Source organism: Amphibalanus amphitrite, unplaced genomic scaffold (genome assembly GCF_019059575.1).
Source record: "Amphibalanus amphitrite isolate SeventyFive unplaced genomic scaffold, NRLGWU_Aamphi_draft 000221F_arrow, whole genome shotgun sequence".
NCBI lineage: Eukaryota > Metazoa > Arthropoda > Thecostraca > Balanomorpha > Balanidae > Amphibalanus > Amphibalanus amphitrite.
In genome coordinates, this window is record NW_024881716.1 from 45359 (window position 1) to 63263 (window position 17905).

At 48.0% G+C, this 17905-nt stretch overlaps 1 protein-coding gene across 1 annotated transcript; it reads left to right on the forward strand.

Annotated features, from left to right (window-relative positions):
* Nucleotides 1-1663: 1663 nt before the first annotated feature.
* Nucleotides 1664-3478, forward strand: LOC122385504 (acid-sensing ion channel 4-like). Its single transcript, XM_043373830.1, has 2 exons — nt 1664-1853; nt 2283-3478. The coding sequence occupies exons 1-2, from the start codon at nt 1664-1666 to the stop codon at nt 3476-3478; spliced, it is 1386 nt and encodes a 461-aa protein (XP_043229765.1).
* The last annotated feature ends 14427 nt before the right edge of the window (nt 3479-17905 follow it).

Here is a 17905-nt window from a genome sequence, read left to right on the forward strand (position 1 = left end):
CTTCTTTTTTCCTAGAGCAACAAAAAAAAATTTCACCATTAACAGACCCATTGGATTCATAGTTGCCCGTCTTACCCCAACCTCTTCCTGACTGAATGATTCTTTACGTGAGAAAAGTCACTTTAACATTTTAAAAAAAGTTGTTGGTGTGTTTTGTTGAGTTACTACTTACTATCCACATGCCAGATCTATTAGGTATATAGTATACATCATGTCCAGACTCATTTTGGAAACTTAAATTTCATTTTTATGACCGACTTCTGTCAATGTAAATTGGACTGATTTGACCTTGTTTGACCTCCCTGTGACGTCACAGGTCAAATATCAAGGTCATCGATATCCTATCTTGTGCGTCTCGATGACCTCTTTCGAATGCCGTTCGAATTTTTCCGATCCGGCTATTGGTTCCGGATATACGACGGGGGGCCCCTTGCGCCCGCGGGTTAACGTGGGCCCTTCCCTTGCGCCTCCCCCCAAACAGGACGTGGAGCCTGCCAGACCTCAAGGGGGAGCGGGTTAACCCTCGCCGGCACAGAGAGGGTTGATGTAACCCCCCTAAGGTTTTTCGCGAATAACTCGCGTAAAAAGCGGCCCATTGCGACGAAACTTTTAGTACCCTCGCATTGATCAATTTTACACCCACCCTGAAAGTTTCATGACCCTGACCCAAATGACCTTTGACCTGTGACCTCTTTTCCGAGACCATGTTTGGCCGGAATCGCGATTCCGCGTGTGTCGGCTCGCATTAGTTTTGCAAGCGTTTGCAAGCTTTTCGTGGTTTCAAGCGTTCAAACATGTGATTTGATGTTGCTCCCATGCATTAGGGTGGGTGTCAAGGTCACCTGAAGGTCAAGTCAGGTCATTGACCTTTGGTGACCTCGCTTCACTTTTTCGAGTTTTACATGTTTCTGGGCTATTTTTTGGAGCTGAATTCGAATTTAGCAACCATTTGAACATTTACGAAGTAGTTTTGGTGCCTTTGTAACATGTTACGAAGCTGTCAGAGGCGGATGACAGGTACTACGAATACCCGTCACGACCCCTACCGGTTGACCTAACCTGACCTGACCCGACCTGGTCTAAACGCTTAACGACATCATCTGTGATCAAAACTAACACGATATTGTGAAAAGCGATAATGTGAACACATATATTGCACACATTATCGCTTTTCACAAACGTCAAACTGTCATACCACATAACACGATATTCGTGATCAGCACCCCGGAAAACCCATTAGCAGCCACACTACGACTTTCTATCAGGTCCCGATATTCCCGATTTTTGGGTCATTGGCCTGACCTGGAAGGTCAACCGATGACCTAGGACCTTATTGGGTAGCATTGGCTTCCTCTTGTGACGGGCAGCACGCTCATTTTTCTGCGAAGCTCTAGCTCCATCAGGGGCCAAACGCGAGGGGGGTCGTACCCCCCCCCCCCTTGTGCCGTCGAAGGACTCAAAATGGCCTGTGCAGGCGAGGGTTAAGTAACTCAATAGAAAACTAGCCTGTACTTATATACCTCGAGTAAATACACGGATTAAGGTAGAGCTTCTTTCCGTTCGGCACATTTTTATGTCATTTTAGATGCTGCACGTGTCAAACGGCAGTTCACTTCAAAGCCTATAACTCACCGCTCGGATCTCGGTCAGTGTGGTTTTTCTGATGGCGGAGAAGAAGGAGAACATCATCTGGACAATCCGGATGGCGGCTCCGGCGGACGGCTCGGCGCGTCCGCAGCCGGCACGGCCGGCCTGGAGCGGCTACCGCGAGCGGCCCGGCCCGCCGCCGCCGCCCGCCTCCGACGTCGTCACTCAGCTGAGCATCACCGGCGTGTCGCTCGTCTGTAATCCCGGTAAGCAATCGTCTGTAACCCTGGTAAATTGTACGTAACCCTGGTAAGCAGCCGTCTGTAACCACGGTGAACAGCCGTCTGGAACCCTGGTAAATTATTTTCTGTAACCCCGGTGAGCTGGAAAGCATTCGGCTGCAGCCCCAGGCACCATTGAGTCTGCCAGTAATATGGCGAATTCATTGCCTGTTACCCCGAGAACCAGCCGTATGTTTGTTTTTTGCCGAGCACTGTTCACATTGAACACGCAAAGTAGTTTCACTATGGTGGCATCGACCACTCTTCTGTATATAGTTCCGACGTTACTAGGCTGGCCCTTCGTGATGAACAGAGAGCATGCACTGAGGCTTGTATCGTTTTAGCACAGGACTGAGTCTTCGACCGGTAAGCATCGGACGATATTGGTGATGACGATTGCCACTCTGCCCCCAGGGGCCTTTTGGCTGCGCCGTGCCGCCTGGTTCCTGGTGATCGCCGGCCTACTCGTCTGGCTGTGCTTCCAGCTGAAGGAGTGCATCACTCGCGTGCAGGCCGGCGGGACCACGCGCCAGTGGTCCCGCCAGATGCTCGACAACATCCCCGTACCGGCCATCACCGTCTGCCATGGCAACGTGTTCAAAAAGAACCGCGTGCTGCGGTACACGAACGAGGGCGTGACATGGACAGAGTTTCGCCACCGCAGCTTCGCCGCGCTTAACTGGAGCAGCTTCGACGACATCGGCGAGTTCTACAGCGACGCCGTGTACAATTGGAGCGACATGATGTTCTGGTGCGAGGTGCAGGGCAGGCTGTGCTCAGAGGTCGGCTCACTCACGCCCGTCGCAACCCTGGCCAACGGCATGTGCACGACATTCAAGACCAACGCGACGGTGAAAAAGCGCTCTTCCACGGGGCAGGTGATTCTCGCCTTCAACGAGACACAGCAGCTCGACAGCTATGAACACTCTGGATGGTGGATTCACATTCACTCGCACCAGATTCCCTTTGACGAGATATCCATATTCACGGGACTCACGATGTGGCTCAGAGTCGCAGTCAACAAATGGTACAACATTCGACTGACGCACATCAGAAAGTCGCTGCTGCAGTCCACAGGTCAGTGCAACGCAGCTGAACAGGCCGAACTGCGCTACAACGAATGCATAGGGTTCTGTCTGATGACGAGGCTAAACATGACTGTGAGCTGCCGTGTTCCCTGGTTCGAGAACCACGCGTACCCGCCCGAGGTGCCGCCGTGCCGCTCGCTGGCCGAGCTGGCCAGGAACAGCCCGGCACACCACCACCTGGACGAGGACTCCTTCCTGCAGATGTCGTCCGGCTGCGAGTGCGTCCAGCCGTGCGCCTCCGAGCGGTACGAGGTCCAGCAGCAGACCGTTTGGCAACTGGAGGACACCGTCGTCTACCAGGACTACCCGTCCATGATCGGAAAGAACGCGTCGCGGGTGGACCTGTCGCTGCCGCCGCTGGTGCAAGTTATCAACGAGCGCGAGGCCTACTCGTTCCAGACGTTCATCTCGGAGGTGGGCGGCAGCCTGGGCCTGATGCTCGGAGGTTCGCTGCTCACCCTCGTCGAGATCATCGACTGTGTCGTGACCGCCTGCTGCGCCAGACGGGCCAAGCGGTGGTGACCGCCACAGCCCGACATGGCAAACACCTTTTAGAGCCTAAACTGTCGCACTTGTTGTAGTTAGGGGGGGGGGGGGTCGCATGAACCCAGCTCGTTTTTTTTGCAAATAATTCGCGCAAAAAGCGACCGATCGCGACGAAAAATTTAGTAACATCTGTCCCCTAAAATAGTGGACAAATTTTCAAAATGCGATAGCTTAAAGGTCATGTCGATGCCATATTTATTTACCAAAACTTGCCTGGAATATGCACTCGTGCATCCTCTACTTGCTCGTGCCTACATTAGCGCATCGGCGCCCTCCCGACCAACGCGACGGAGGTCTCCGCGCTCGTGCTCCAGCAGAGTGCCTTACCCACGATCCTCAGCAACGCCGCCTCCCGCAGGCGTCCACCGGAAAAGGGCGGCAAATGAGCGAAGTTTAACCTTCGCCCCAGTGGGGGGGAGGGCATATGTTACCACCCTGTCGCGTTTTTTGCGTGTAAATAGCGCCGCGCCGCTTGGGGTAGCTTTTTGTACATCAATTTTGGACAATGTGTGAAATTTTTGACCCCAGGTCATGTCAGGTCAGGTCACCAGGTCAAGTTAACTGACCAAGCCTAAAAACAGTTTGCAATCATGTCCAGCCTGCAGTGTTTGTCAGAAAGGTTTCAAACTTGGTGGATTGCATGATGTTATGGGCGCCTACAATTTGTATATCTCGGATTTTTATATCCGTGACCTAAGGTCAGATCAGTGGCGTGACCTTACCATTACAAGGCAATGGAGAAAAATGAAAATGCCTCTAGATCCGTGTGTACGCAAAGGAACAGTCCAAATATTTCAGAATCACAATGATCTGGACCACCCGTGACGACCAAGGTGCGTTTTTTGCTGATAGCCTCTAGAAAGGTCATCCGAGGTCATTTGAGGCTACAAACAGATTTTTGCCAATAACTCTCGATTGGAAAGAGATAGGACGCTGGGGATGGCCTCATTGTGTTTGTCTTGTTGAGACGCATCGAATGATATGCAACATGACCTTTTCCGGTCAGGTCATGACCTTGACCTGAGGTCAAATTTTCAAGTTGACCTTTCAAGGTCAAATTATAGTTCATTCGACGCGCCTCGTCGAGAGGAACACGATTCTGGCAATATAAACGTTGTGGCTTTTTTAAGTCAAAAGTTATTGTCGAAAAACACAATTCGCAAAAACAGCTATTTTTGGAGTTTTTTACCTCTGGGGGCTAAACCGTTGACCTGAGGTCAATTTTGATGAGAGCCTTATCAAAAGAAGAGTTCAAAAGCTATCGATTGCTTTTCCATGCGTTTTTCTAGCTATCATAGTTCCTGAGATATGTGCATGTTGTCTGAGAAATATAATGACATTTGGCAAATTTTGACCTTTGATGACCTCCAGTGACCCCAATATTGCTCTAAGATGAAAATGACCTGAATACTTTCAAACGTACGCATTGAGAGCTATCGACTGCTTTTTACTGCGTCTTTCTAGCCCTCTTAGTTTTTGAGTTAGAGGTGGGTGGTAAGATATGCCCCCCCCCCCCCACTAGGGCGAAGTTGGCTGAGACCGCCACTGGGGCGCGGGTTAAATTGCCATTCCAGATAGCAACGCCTGATTAGAATAAAATGTACTTTCTCATATTGCCCCGGTATGTCCCACCTTCCCCTATTATTGGAAATTTTTTATTCGCGGCGCTTTTCTGTGTGTTATATTCCGTCACATTGTAATCCTGCCGACGCCCCTTCTCACGCCACCTGGTGGTGACCTGACTGTGGCGCGCCGACTGGCCGTGGTCTAGTCAAAGTCGCTGTGACAGACTGTTCGATGTGCCGACCAATCACATTGCCTTGTTTTTTTTTTACGCCTTGTGTGTTGGTCCCGTTTTTACTGGCGCCGCGTAAGCTTTCACTGGCAGAGAAGTTTACGCGTAAGTAAGAGAAAAACACTACAAATGGACCTCACTTTCAAGGTCGCCTGTATTCCGCCCTCGTGTACGACTTTTGTGCGCAACGGAAAATAATAGTTTTGGTCAGTGGTCTCATTTGATAGCCTGATCAATTTTGTCTGTGTTGAAAACCTAAAAATAAATGCGCATAGCGGTCTAATACCCGTTTAAAAACAGGCCGCAATGCGCCCTCCCCATAGACCCTAATGCTTACCGTCGGGAGTTTCCGTAAGGATCTTGGGAGTATCTCACTGTAAGAATCTTGGAGTTTCCATCAATGATGCTTACCGAACGCTAGGTCGCAGGTCGATCGTCCGGAACGCTGCCCCAAGATTACTTGACTACTCCGCTGCCCATTATGTTGACCCTCGCCGGACCTATTTGTTTTCTAAAGACGCGCCGGCGGGTGCGTATCATTTAGACCAGGATTCATAATTTCCAGGGCACGATGTGTCCAGCGTTTGAAATAGCCAGGGCCTTGAATTGGCGAGTGTTCATATTGTTCAGAGATTAAATGGTCCAAAGGTGGCCAACTGGCTGCAGATAGGGTAAAATCAAAGAGGCCAGGGTTCACAATGTTCAGGGCCGATGTGTCCAGGGTTCGAAATGGCCAGGGTTCATAATGCCCAGGGCACGTTGGTCCCCCTCCCCCCCCCCATTGGTCCAGTGTTCAAAATTGCCAGTGCCTTGAATGAGCCAGACTTCATAGTGTCCAGGGATTACATAGTCTATTCTACCCAACCAAATCTTACCTAACCTCACCTAACCCGCGCTCCGTAGGGGAGGGGGCAAAACGGTCCCCTATCCATTTCCGTCAATATCTCCTAAACAGCTGCAGATATCGCCGCCAAACTTTCAGGACCCCTCCGGGCATCAATTTTACACATTGTGACAAAAAAATTCCAGAGGCTTTGATAGTTTGGCCACAAATGACGTCAGAATGACATGTTCTGCCATTTTCGCCGAAAAAAGAGCTTCGCGAGAAAAGCTTTCAGGCCTACAGCTTTGAAGGTACAAAAAATGATTAAGACATTAAAGGTGTAAAATTAACAGGGCTACAAAACTGCTATCTCTGATTTTTAAAATATTTGAATTTTGACCCTAAAAAATCAAAAAAGTAATTTTTTGGATATATTAGCAAAGAAATAAAAAAATCAGTTTCGAAAAAACGGAACAGGTATGATAGTCACTACCGTCTTCTATCTACATACCAAAATTCAGATCGATATCTCTTCTTTTTGGCCAAGTTATGGCGAAAAAAAAACGTTAAAAAATGATGACGTCAAATTTCTAAGCTCAATTTTCGGCAATTCTAGACCACGTAGGGCAAAACAAAGATCACCATTAGACTCCCAATGACGAGCTGCATCGAATCAATTACTCATTTTAGGCAAAAATATCAACTTTGAAATTTGACCTAATTTGACCTAAACTTGACCTGAACTTCACCAGAACGTAGCCTAAATGGCCCCAAAGGCTGCCTGACCCACATAATCGCATTTGTCATGTAAAATGGACCATGAAACATGTATCACATGACACTTTCATATTGGGACCCCCAGTGACCTGACCTCTGTGAACTGACCTGGTATCAGTGACCTCAGATAGCAAAGTATGCGTTTGACGAGCAATGTACCATCGATGGTGTTCAATAGTCATCGGTTTGACCTAGGTCAATGAAATTTGGTCACAAGGTAGTTCCTCGATGTGGCTATCGAACGCCGTTTGAATTTTGAAAATCGGCCGGTAAATTTCCGAGATCTTAGGGGGGCCGAAACGCCAACCCCCCTACGGGTTGTAGGGTCCGCCGATAGCCCTTATGACTGAAACAGACTCTTTCCGCAGTCAGGAAATCGCATGCCAGAGCCTATTCAAATACATGGAAGCACGCTCGCATCAATCGCACGCACCTCCCTGATGCGATTGATGCGGGAAGAATTATAAATGTATTTGAACTTCAAATACATTATGAATCGAGTTAACGACCAATTAACATTTTAACGGGAAACGGCGGGGTCTTTCGATTTGGCTCAAATTAGTATACAGGGCCTCCTCGATGCGCTGATTCCGAAAATGCACCTTTCTGGGGTGGCATTTTGCACCGTTAACGAGTTAACGACCAATTAATATTTTAACGGGAAATGGCGGGGTCTTTCGATATGGCTGAAAATCGGTATCCAGGGCCTCCTCGATGCGCTGATTCCGAAAATGTACCTGTTTGGGGTGGTATTTTGCACCGTTAACGAGTTAACGACCAATTAACATTTTAACGGGTAACGGCGGGGTCTTTCGATTTGGCTGAAAACCGGTATACAGGGCCTCCTCGATGCGCTGATTTCGAAAATGTGCCTCTTTGGGGTGGTATTTTGCACCGTTAACGAGTTAACGATCCGTTTATATTTCAGCAGCATATATCGATTTCAGCAGCAAATTTTCGGGGTCTTTCGATTTGGCTTAAAATCGGTGTACAGGGTCTCCCCGATGCGCTGATTCCGAAAATGTACCTCTTTGGGGTGGTATTTCGCACTGCTAACGAGTTAACGACCAATTAACATTTAAACGGGAAACGGCGAGGTCTTTCGATTTGGCTGAAAATCAGTATACAGGGCCTCCTCGATGCGCTTATTTCGAAAATGTATCTCTTTGGGGTGGGCAAATTTTCGGGGTCATTCGATTTGGCCTAAAATCGGTGTACAGGGTCTCCTCGATGCGCTGATTCCGAAAATGTACCTCTTTCGGATGGTATTTTGCACCGTGAACGAGATAACGACCAATTAACATTTTAACGGGAAACGGTGGGTTCTTTCGATTTGGCTGAAAACCGGTATACAGGGCCTCCTCGATGCGCTGATTCCGAAAATGTACCTCTTTGGGGTGGTAATTTGCACCGTTAACGAGTTAACGATCTGTTTACATTTCAACAGCATATATCGATTTCAGCAGCAAATTTTCGGGGTCTTTCGATTTGGCTTAAAATCGTTGTACAGGGTCTCCTCGATGCGCTGATTCCGAAAATGTACCTCTTTCGGGTGGTATTTTGCACCGTTAACCCTCGCCCGCACATGGGGGGGGGGTGGTTGCCACCCCCCCCAGGTAGTCGTTCTGCTCTGCACTCAACATTTTTAGAGCTAGAAGGCTGATTTTTCGTATAGCTGCTCCTCTATCCTTTCTTGATGTCCACTAAAATTTCAAGTTTCTGTGGTTTTTGGTTTCGGAGATATGACCTTGGTTTTCAGGTCATGTCATGACCCAAATGGCCAATTCTCAACATCTTGCGTTGGCTATGGGCCTTGTGAGCTTTTGACACCTTGATTTCGGCCTTTTTTGCCAGTCTTACCTCCCACCTATCATGGAACATGTTGTTCGACGATGTACAGATGTCAAGGTCAAGGTCAAGGTCAACCTAGGTCATCTAAGATAATTGCGTTTTAGGCAAGCGAAATTTACTTTTTGTGAAGTTTTTTGACTGCATTTTTGGTAAAAGCTTCTCAGATCATGATTTCATGTAATATGGACACATAAACAATCGGTGCACACATCAGTATACACACAGACACACACAGACATACAAACACATATAATTGACCTTGACCTAACTTGACCTGAAATGACCTCAGCAGCAAAAAGCTGGTCGGGTAGTGTGACAAAGAGGTTCTAGCTGGCTTGGCACCAGAAAACGGCATCGTCATCGGTATATGATAAGCAGCGCACTTGATATCCAACGTTGACCAAAAACAGCAACATTTTTTAGTTTGACCTGACCTGGAAGGTCAATGACTGACCTGAGAAGGTAAAACTGGGTATCATTGGATTCGTCTCTTCCCAAAGAATCTTTTTGGTCTTTACCGCTAAGCTCTATCTCCAACAGGAACGAAATGGCGCGGGGGGGGGGTGGCAACCACCCCCCCCCCCATGTGCGTTCTAGGATGTGAAAATGGCATGTGCGGGCGAGGGTTAACGAGTTAATGGCCAATTAACATTTTAACGGGAAACGGTGCGGTCTTTCGATTTGGCTGAAAACCAGTATACTTGGCCTCCTCGATGCGCTGATTTCGAAAATGTACCTCTTTGGGATGGTATTTTGCACCGTTAACGAGTTAGCGATCCGTTAACATTTCAACAGCATATAGGGTAAGGGCGCGTAAGAGGACGCAGGCGACAAGAGTACGCAGCAGCTGTTTCGGTTGCTTAGCAACGCCTCATCAGCGTCATCTCGAGTCCTAAGGAAGCTGTCAGTCACGCGGCTTCGATGGTGGAAGGTGGGCGCGCTACGGGTTCACTTGTCTTTTTTAGAGGCTTAGACGTGTTTTTCACATCGCTTTTAGACTTCTTGGGGTGCAGGAAAAGGTGTGACCTTCCTCAGGGAGCGGCAATAGAGTTTTCGTTTTTTCCTATCAAGATACCACGGGGAATCTGGTGTGTGTGTCAAGTCCCAGTTGTTTACGCGACGACTGTGGCGCCAGCTCTCAGCCCGCTTTGTGTCTACCGTATGTGTCGGCCATGAGTACGCATTGCCGTGGCGGACAAGAGTACGCAGTTTTCCGAGTGCGTGGTTGTGTTGCATTAATCAACTTAGTGCATCAGGCGCGCAACCCCTCAGCAGATTCACGGGATTGGCCAACAAGGTGGATGACACTCGGGGGGACGCCGAGCAGTTGGGGAAACCACGAAGAGCATCACTAACCCGGTTTACATAGCATATTTGACGAGGCTCTAGCTCGTTAATTTGGCGATAATTTCGATGCAGTGGTTTTCAAATATTTAGAGGGGATCATTTTGTAAATTGTTCAGCACCATTGGCATCTTTTGCAACATCACGGACGGAGATATAAGCTTGCAACAAACCCTATGTAAACGCGTCTACTGTTTCTGGTAGACCAGGGGGCATTTGCACGATCACAGCGGGGCGCCTCGACTCTGTTAAGAGTGACCGTTTTAGTGGCTGCGGCAATAAAGATAACAATAGTTTAATTACTTGCATGAATGCATTGATTCCAGCGAGTAGGAATGCATACACGTAGTGCGTACTCCACCCGCACGTAGTGCGTACTCCACCCGCACGAAGTGCGTACTCTTGTAATGCCTATCGGGCAAGAGTACGCAAATACAGGGTGTTAGAAAATTGCTTACGGTCACGCTTTAAATTGGACGTAGGCCGCTGTGGTCATGACAGTTTGTGGACAAATGATCAGGCTTTATCGGAATATAGGTACTGATCGTAGCCGTAAACCAAAACCGAACGGCGTGAGACGACAAAATGCATTAGGTGCGTAGGTACTCTTGTACGGTCCTCCCCTATCGATTTCACCAGCAAATTTTCGGGGTCTATCGATTTGGCTGAAAACCGGTATACAGGGCCTCCGCGATGCGCTGATTTGGAAAATGTAACTCTTGGGGGTGGTATTTTGGGACGACGGTGAAAACAGGGCGCCTGGGGCGATTTCATCAAGGTTCGTGAAATTCACACGTGACGTTTAGTACATAGAAGGCCCACGGAGGGGGAGAACCATAGATACATGGGGAGAAGCTCCAAATGTCACGTGTCTAATATGCCCTCCGGCGCCCTGTTTTCACCGGCGTCCGTATTTTGCACCGTTAAAGGGACCCTCCCACCTTCAAAAAAGTTAATGAATTGGCATGAAAGTGATGTCGCTCGGTTCAGGAAGAGCGAAAACGAATATCTACCAAATTTCATCGAAAAATATTCACCGGTTTTCAAGATATTAGACTTTTACTATTGTTTACTTTTTGGGATCTCCGCTGTTCCTAGCGACTTTATTTGAAAGTGCGGCATTTGTTGCGCGCAAAGCAGCATATACCACCGCGTGCTACCAAACGTTTAAGTAAAAGATTTAAAAATCGTTAGACCTCCGCTGACGTCACAAATTCTAAGGGGGCATACCAATGCATTAGCCCCTTAGAATCCGAAAACTGCAAGTTTGAAATTCCATATCTCCGAATTAAAGCATTTTTCGATGTTGTGAGTGCCCAAACCGGTATTTTCAGGCCATGGCCACCAATTTGGCTATCTCAACTCAAAACTAATGTTAAGGTGGGATGGTCACTTTAACGAGTTAACCCGGCAGTTGCTGGGGCATACACGCCGGCATACACGCCGCACATAACCGCTAATGCCGCAACGCAGCTTAGATTTCGAAGTAAGCATTTAGTCTCACCCCAAAAATGCTTGCTGTTCACGTTTCTCGAGGTCATTTTTACCCAGGATGCGTCAGCTTTGTGATATGGAGAAAAAAGGAAGAGTGTGCGTGATTAGGAACCGTGTTCTCAAAAAACGCACAGTGGCGCGTTCTTAAAGGCGCACAGTCTCCATAAGTCTCCAATCTGTGTTGCGTACAATTGATATCAGATTCGAATCCAGTCCCTACCTACATAAAAACACAAGCAAACCAACCAACCAGCCAACAAACAAATAGATAAATGACGGAAAGGCGTCGAGGTTATCGGAGGTCACTGAGCTGATCTCGAAATCGGTTCAATTTCTTTTTTATCAGAAAAATGTAGGGATCACGCTTCCTTTGCCTGACTTGATGGTACCTTGGGTACTTTTTTCTTTTTGCCCTTCTGAAAACTCCCCCACCCTGTTTCGGAAAGCCATGTCCGTCGTTCGTGACTCTGCCCCCCTCCCCCTATCCGCATCACGAGGCTCATATTTCTTTGATGGAGCGCTCTTTTTCTACATTGGACCGGGCCGGGAATGGAATAGGTGATAATTTTCGAGAAGAGTGGCTAAGAGTTTCGCACTGGCATAAGCAGGCTTGTCAGTTCAGACGGATCAGTAACGAATCGACTGTAAAATTATAAGCATGCATGCATGGATTCTAACAAAGTACGACACCAAAGACTGAACAAGACAAACATGCCTCTTTTCTTAACCATGAGTGAGTTTAGACGTTAATGACTGAACGTGCTATGAAAAGTTGATATTTTAGTGCACGCCGTATCGCTGCATATACATTGAAAAATGTGCGTAATAAAGGGCTCTTGCTGTGCGTTTTTAGGAAGCCTGTTCCCAATAACGCACAAATGCAGACCTTTTTTAAAACAGTCGTCATAGCCATACTAAAAGCCCATCGGCCATCATGGTTCCGTCTCTGGGATTATAGAGACAATTGATTGCCCAACATACTGGCGTGAACTGATTACACCCCTATCGGCGCAGCCATTTGGCCGTAATTGCGATTGGAACCTTACGTGTGCGTTATTGGGTCACTCTCCCCTAGGGTTTTTTTTTCGCGATAGCTTCGAACACGCTGGCGATAGAGAGATGACACTTGGCATACCTGATTTTTTATTCAAGCCGGATCTTTTGACACCAACCGCATTTTCCGGTCAGGTCAGGTCACTGACCTATGACGTCATAAGTGAACCTCTGCAACTTGTCGCAACCACTGACAACCAAAACGATTCTCTATTCCCTTTGATCATGGTGTGTCATGCTCCTATAACTCTGCCGTTTTCCTGGCGGAATGCCCTTAAGATACTCAAATGATTCCTCAAATGATTCCTTTTAACTTAAGCATATCAGGGGTTTTGGTTTAAAACAACACCCTGACGAACATACCCAAACTATACCCCTATTCTTTAAAGACCTCCCTTGAATTCTTCTAATATACCCAAGTGTACAGTCTCCGCCGCTACTGTCAGATACCGTACCTGTGCCGCTCGGCGCCTCCGGCGGTGACCGGTCGGCGGGCCGGGACTGGCCGGCCGGGCGGGCGGGGAGGACGGGCAGTCGCTCCCTGGACGTGTTGCTGACCACTAAAAAAGCACCAAACGCGGTGCCGTCTTCGCTGAGTGCGTGTGGGCGGTGCGACGACATAACAGGCAGCTATAAGCTTGTTTTGACGCGCGGTATGGGCAGCTATAACCAGTCGCGGCGCAAGTGCGTTTGAGCCAGGTGATTCGCAACCGCCACCCAATCAGCATACTGCAATCCAGTGCCGGCAGTGACGTACATGACACGTGATCAGACAGCTGGGCCGAAAGCGCGCCAATTTTCAAAGGGTTTGAGCACGCCAGTTGAGTTTGAGCGTGCAGTGGAGAAGGACGGTTGTGCTCAGCGCGGGTGATAGCGGGTGTGTAGTGTGTGCATTGATCATTCGAGCAAAGGACGTCGTGGAGGACATCGAAAGCACAGCTGTGGAACCCAGAAAAGACGAAACCTGCACGACAACGACTTTTCGGCATGCCGGAAACCGGAAAATTCACCCAAGAGACCCTTGGTGGGCGTGTTTGCCCGCACCCGGTGTAGATCTGCATGACTATTTTACGGTCAGCGCCCGGACCCAAGCAGTGCGCAGTATTTGGTCCTATTATCCCTTTTACAGGGTCCGGCATATAAGTTTTGTCTTGTAAAAATGTGTCGTGTAAGCTGCTAGGTGAAAGTCAGCAATTGTTACAGGATATGCAATGCTCTAATGACATCTCTTTGGTAATGAACAGTTATTTAAAGGTAGTGTGCCAGCTTTCCTGGACCGTATGGAGTTAATGGCCCAGATAAGGAGAACCGGATTTTTAGAACTTATCCATACCTTCAAAACTGATGGAAACGTCTTAAATTCTTCAAATTTTGAGTACCCCAGTGCGAAATTCGCCCCGACGGGTTGTCGGTCGTACCCCAACCACATTTCACACCACTATGAACAATAAATGCACACACTGAAATCGCTATTACCGATATGCTCATCCAATCAAGTTTCGATAAACCCGTTCATCATCATCTCCTGCGGTTTCGAACACGCCTGTTAGGTGGTGCGGTAGACCGCGCCCAAAGCCAGGGCCCCGGTAACGTGAGGTAGCCGAGTCGGGGCAGCGTGCGCTGACCCAAGCCGGGGCCGCGCGTCCTCCCGGTGTCATGTGATAGCCCGGGGCTGCCCGCGGGGATGCGGTAGACCGCGCCCAAAGCTGCGGCCCCGGCTTGGGTCAGCGCACGCTGCCCCGACTCGGCTACCTCACGTTACCGGGGCCCTGGCTTTGGGCGCGGCTTCTGCTCATACTTTGTGGTGCGGTGGTGGTGCGTCGGGCCGCGCGCTCTGACTTCGGCCAAGAAAACTGCGTCAGCTGATCATTGTCATTTCTGCCACTTGCGTGTGGTGAAATGGGGTCATAACTTAAGAGACGGCTTTTTCATATCAATTATTTTACATAAAATCATATTTCAAACCATAAATAATGTTCGACAGCCAAATAAAAGAAACAATACCAATACAGGCTTACAATTTAAGGCTCGACATTGTGTTGTCTACGATTAGACAGCTGATAACTCATTCCCGTACGTCGTAACTCTATAATGACCTTTGCTTATTGTCACATGTGCGCCGCATTCGCGATTGTTGCCGACGCCTGTTTGCAGGTCAGCCCACTACAGTTGTTATACATATCGAAAAACCGATAAACTTTTAGGCGAAAAAGGCACTATTCCAGGCCCATTTTTGATTTTCTTTGCGATATTAGGTAAAAACAGAAGCTTCTTATCCTAGGAAAAATAAAATGGGAAATCTTTCAAAGGTGGCACACTACCTTTAACATACACGCCATTTTTGCGTAGCTGAAACCACCGTTGATTTTCGTGTTTTATAACCGAAATAGATATTAAATATCCATTCATGATGATCTCAGATTTACTTATCCCAAGTTGCGTCTTATCGGAAGAGAAACGGTGAAGGGGTATAGTTTGGGTATGTTCGAAAGAAATGATCAGGGTGTTGTTTTACACCAAAACCCCTGATATGCTGTTGTCCATGCTGTTGTCACTAATGTAAAACATGAATAATAATAAAAGACCAAATGTCTGTGAGTTTTGGATGTGTTACGATATATAAAGGGAAATCGGACGAGGGAGCTGAGAGTAATGAGACAGTTTCTGAGCAAGTTCTACGACGAATATACCTAGGGCATTATTATTTTCCCTTATGGTGGGTTTATGTGGGTTCTAATGCAAGAATACATTGAGATTAGTGATGGAAATCACAGAATAATACGGGAGTGTTAAGTGGTGTAATGCGAGTATAGTTTGCAAAATATTCCCCTTATACGCTTAGAAGGAATACTAGAGGTTTCGATGTAAGGGTATTTTGGTAGGTTAAAAGGAGTGTACTGTGGGTATGGCAGGGAATAGAACAGGAATCATATTCCTTTCCTCTTCGGGACTTACTAGGGTATATTGGAAGAATTCAAGGGAGCTATTTAGAGAACAAGGGTATAGTTTGGGAATATTCGAAGAAATGATCAGGATTCAGGGTGTTGTTTTAGACCAAAACCCCTAATATGCTTAAAAGAAATCAAAAAGGTTTTCAGTGTAGGGTATATTAGGAGAATTTCAGAGCGATATTCAAAGAAAGTGTATTTGGGGTATATTCGGAGAAATGATCAGGGTGTTGTTTTAGACCAATTCCCCTAATATGCTTAAAAGGAATCAAAAAAGCTCTCAGTGACTTCGCAACGCCCTCACTGCCAGAGGAGCTTTCACAGGGAAATGAAACTTGCAGGATCTAATATTCATTACGAGTGTCACAACTTGTATGTCTCATATTCTTTTCTAAAGGTCATATGAGGTCAGGACCTCACTATTATAAGTCAATGGGGAAAAATGAAAACTACTATTCTGGCGCCGGGAACGATCTCCAACTATCTCAAGCACACAGAATCGTGATTTGATGCACTCCTTGCAAGGTGAGATGCGTCACTTTTGCAATGTTGACCTTCCGTGACGTCATTTATGACGTCATTAGGGTCATATTAGTTTTTCGTCAATAACTCCCGATCAAATTGAGCTAGCGAGTCGGGAAAGCCACCAATGGACCCAGGAAGACCTGCCGAATCGAATGATATGCGACATGACCTACTTCGACCAATTTGTGACCTGGGGGTGCAGACCTGACCGTGACCAGAGGTCAACACCCTAAGCTGACCTCACCCAAACAAAAAGTATATAATTCGACGCGCCTGAGCGAGGCCAACAAGATGCTGCCAAAATCGCGGCTCTGCGGCCGTTATTTGCAAAGTTATTCACCAAAAACTGAACCGTACCTTGGGGCACTTGACCTGACTTCAGAGGTCACCGGTTGACTTAGGACCTTAAAATCGGGTACCAATCTCTACGTCTCGTAACGGCGCACACGCTCGTTTTTTCCTCGACGCGCTAGCTCCACCAGGGGCGAAACGGCGAGGGGGGTCGTACCCGCACCCCTCCCCCCCCCCCTCGGCCGGCGCGTATGTAGAAAACCAGTAGGTCCGGCGAGGGCTAATACGCTTATCGCTTAGTCAGTCTGGCCGTGTTTGACTGGTAGATACACTCTGTCCATCCGATTGTTAGCGTTTTCGACCACCGTCTCTGGCTGCGTCTCGTTGTCCTCGGCAGTCCAGCTATGCCACGGGATGCCCAGAACCAGCGCGGGCTGGCGGCTCCTGGCGGCTACCCAGCACTGCAGTCCTGGCGATCCGGCTGCCGACGTTTCTTACCGACCACATTGTATATCCGACCGACAGAACTGTGTCTCAATCGTGAGTTTATCAGACTGGCTACTCAGCATTGCAGTCCTGGCGAATCGGCTGCCGACTTTTCCTACCGACCACACCATTTTCCGACCGAAAGAACTGCGCCTCAATCGTGAGTATCAGACTGGCTACCCAGCATTGAGTCGTGGCGAACCGACTGCTGATGTTCCCGATCGAACACATTGCGTACGACTGGCCGCACTGTGTGTCAATTAGTACCGTCAGCCTGTTGGGGTGGTGGCTGTCTTGCAAGCCGTTATGATCGACCGTAGACGGTCGTGTGTTGGCTCCTGTAACCGCATTTGGCTCAGACCTCCATCGTTCATCTTCCCGATGGACCGGCGGCACCACACTGCCAGCTTTCCATAATTCTGGTCGAACGGGGTGGTCCAGTCAGCTGCGCTGCAGTGACTGCGATAGATCGTGGCCCGTCCCCACATGCGGTAATCAGTAGAGCCGGTAGCGGCGACATCACTAAGATCAGTATGACACCGCAAGGCGTTCCGACCGCCTGCCCCTCACATACTTAACCCGCGCCCCAGTGGCGGTCTCAGCCAACTTCGCCCTAGTGGGGGGAGGGGGGGGGGGGCATATGTTACCACCCACCTCTAACTCAAAAACTAAGAGGGCTAGAAAGATGCAGTAAAAAGCAATCGATAGCTCTCAATGCGTACGTTTGAAAGTATTTAGGTCATTTTCATCTTAGAGCAATATTGGGGTCACTGGAGGTCATCAAAGGTCAAAATTTGCCATGTCATTATATTTCTCAGAAAACATGCATTTATCTCAGGAACTATGATAGCTAGAAAAACGCATAAAAAAGCAATCGATAACTTTTGAACTCTTCTTTTGATAGAGTCATCATCAAAATTGACCTCAGGTCAACGGTTTAGCCTCCAGAGGGCAAAAACTCCAAAAATAGCTGTTTTTACGAAATGTGTTTTTCGACAATAACTTTTGACTAAAAA